The 2,500-nt window shown below is 64.0% G+C and overlaps 2 protein-coding genes across 2 annotated transcripts in view; one reads left to right on the top strand and one right to left on the bottom strand.

The window, feature by feature from the left end:
* Positions 1 to 2,500, top strand: part of LOC147221157 (bile salt-activated lipase-like) — a 67,746-nt gene that overhangs the window by 54,584 nt on the left and 10,662 nt on the right. The gene's annotated exons all lie outside the window — the stretch shown is intronic.
* Positions 8 to 2,500, bottom strand: part of tsc1a (TSC complex subunit 1a) — a 6,016-nt gene continuing 3,523 nt past the window's right edge. The window contains 7 exon segments of the mRNA XM_086169405.1: positions 8 to 842; positions 962 to 1,123; positions 1,277 to 1,464; positions 1,571 to 1,693; positions 1,765 to 1,875; positions 1,958 to 2,140; positions 2,210 to 2,367. Of these exon segments, the coding sequence (XP_086025531.1) occupies positions 419 to 842; positions 962 to 1,123; positions 1,277 to 1,464; positions 1,571 to 1,693; positions 1,765 to 1,875; positions 1,958 to 2,140; positions 2,210 to 2,367 (1,349 nt within the window). The 3' untranslated portion in view covers positions 8 to 418.

Raw genomic sequence — 2,500 nt, 5'->3', positions numbered from 1 at the left:
CGAGACGCAAAGTTCACAGCCTTTTATTTCTCACCTTTTTTAAGTTTACATCGGAGTCTCCGCGGGCCGAGAGGCCCTGCAGGGTCTCTCGCCTCCGGAGGGTCGGCGGGCAGCAGCTGAGGCGGGAGACCCCGACACCACGGAGCCCGTTAGCATAGGTGCTAGCGGCGGGTCAAAGGGTAAGCCCGGGCCCTTCGGTCACATGACCTGCCGGTCAGCGTGCGGTCGGCGCGGATGAGTGACCATCGGGGATCAAAGGATATCGAGGCGGGGGCGGGGTGAACGGACCAATCGGGTGAGGGGGGAGGGGCCTCCGCCGCCACCTTCTCCGCCTCCTGCTTTGGTTCTGACGCTTCCGGTCCGATGCTACGGGCCGTTAGCCTATTAGCCCGTCTGGCTCGGGGGTCGGCGGCGCCCCTCAGTACTCGGGCGCCGTCTCGTCGTAGTCCATGATGCTCAGCTCCCGCCGCCGCCGCCGGACGGCGAAGGTCAGGTCCGGGGCCTCGGAGGGAGACGGGGCTCGACCCGGCAAACGGTCCGGCGGGCTTCCCGCCAGGAGGAGGGCCTCCTCCGCCTCCTGGCCCAGAGGGGGGCTCTCCGCCTCCAGCTCCACCTCCGACTCCTCCCCCTCCGACTCCGCCCCCTCCGGCTCCGCCTCCGAGCCCGTGGGTCTGAACAGACGGCGTGCTCGCTGCTCCAGGAAGGAGCCCACGGTGAGCGGCGAGTCCAGGGGGGAGGAGGACGCCGCCGGCTCCAGGCTTCCATTCAGCATGCTGTGGGAGGAGGGGCGGGGCCCGGGGGGGCCGGGGGCCACCGGCAGGGCGCTGCTGCCCCCGTGTGGCCTGGGACACACACACACACACACACACACACACACACACACACAAAAACACACACACACACACACACGTCAGCAGGAACAACAGGAGACCAGAGGGAAGAAGGCAGGGACTGCGGTTACCGAGTGACGTCCAGCGGGCGGCCGGCAGCGAGGCCTCGGCGCTCGCCGCCGCCGCCGGGCTCCGTGGGGACCTGGCTGTACAGCTGCAGCATCTCCGTCTGCAGCTTCTGAGTGACCAGCCTCAGAGACACGTAGCGACTCTCACAGGCGGACAACTCGGCTCTGACACACACACACACACACACACACACACACACACACACACACACACACACACACACACACACACACACACACACACACACACACACACACACACACAGGGCAGTCAGTAACACAAAGTGAGCTCTTCTTGGGACTGGGACAGGGACAGACCTGCTCTGGGTCTTGGCATCATCCAGCAGCTTCTTCTGGTCCAGCAGCAGCTGGTCCCTCAGCGCCAGCTGGCCCTCCAGGTCTGCTGCTCTCTGATTGGCTGCTTCCAGCTTCTGCCTCTGCTGCATCTCAGCCTCCTTCAGCTGGTAGAACTCCTTACCCACAATGCCCTGCAGCAGGGAGGCCTCCTGGAGGAGTTGGCAGGATCAGCCTTCACTCTGCTCGTGTGTGTGTGTGTGTGTGTGTGTGTGTGTGTGTGTGTGTGTGTGTGTGTGTGTGAATGGGGGTCCTCACCGCGGCGGCCCCCGCCCCCGCCTCCTCCAGCTGTTCCATCAGGAAGGTGTTGTTTCCCCTCAGAAGAACCAGCTGCTGGGTCAGGAAGAAGATCTGCTGCTGCAGCTGCTCGCTGCTGCTCAGCTGGAGGAACGTGAGGTGGTCAGAGATGTTTGAGGTGTTTGGCGGCGGGCGGCTGACAGCGGAGGCCTCACCTTGAGCGACAGCTGGCCCAGCTGGTGCTCCGCATTGTAGGCCTTGTTATTGGCTCTTTGGAGCTCCGCCTCCAGATCTCTGAGCCTGCTCTGACTCTCCTGCAGCTCACTCTGCGGCCAATCACAGGACAGACTATCACAACCTGTGTGTGTGTGTGTGTGTGTGTGTGTGTGTGTGTGTGTGTGTGTGTACCTCCAGCCTCTGGTTGTGCAGCAGCTGCTGCTGTTGCTGCTGCAGCAATGTCTGGATGTGTGTGTGCAGGTGTGTCGTGAGGGCGCTGGAGTCGGCCTGCAGGACGGCGTGCCGCTGCTGCTCGGCCTCCAGGCTGCTCCTCAGCGAGCGGATCTCCTCGTCCTGGACGCCCAGCTGCCCCCTCTGCAACACAGGGCGGACCGTCAGTGCCCCTCGCCGCTGCCCTCGCCTGCCCAGCGGGGCCTTCGTTACCATGGCGACGGTATGCTCCTCCAGCGCCGCGGCGTTGACGACCCTGCGCAGCAGACGGCGGTTCCTGACGGCGTGCTGCTGCCTCTTGAAGCGCTCGTACTGCAGCTGAGCGTGGAGGAGCTGCAGTTGGCTGCTCAACACCTGCACCTCCTCCACCCCTGACACACACACACACACACCAGCGTCATGATGTCCACATGCAGTGTTACCTGGGGAGGTCAGCGTGTCACACACTGAAGGAGTTTGAGGTGGCTGCAGGGGCTCAGGTGAGCTACAGATACTTCTTAGGAG

The sequence above is a fragment of the Fistularia commersonii genome, chromosome 22 (assembly GCF_037954325.1).
Source record: "Fistularia commersonii isolate RoL2024-O1a breed Wild chromosome 22, RoL_Fcom_v1.0, whole genome shotgun sequence".
Classification (NCBI taxonomy): Eukaryota; Metazoa; Chordata; class Actinopteri; order Syngnathiformes; family Fistulariidae; genus Fistularia; species Fistularia commersonii.
This window is presented reverse-complemented; position numbering and strand designations above follow the sequence as displayed.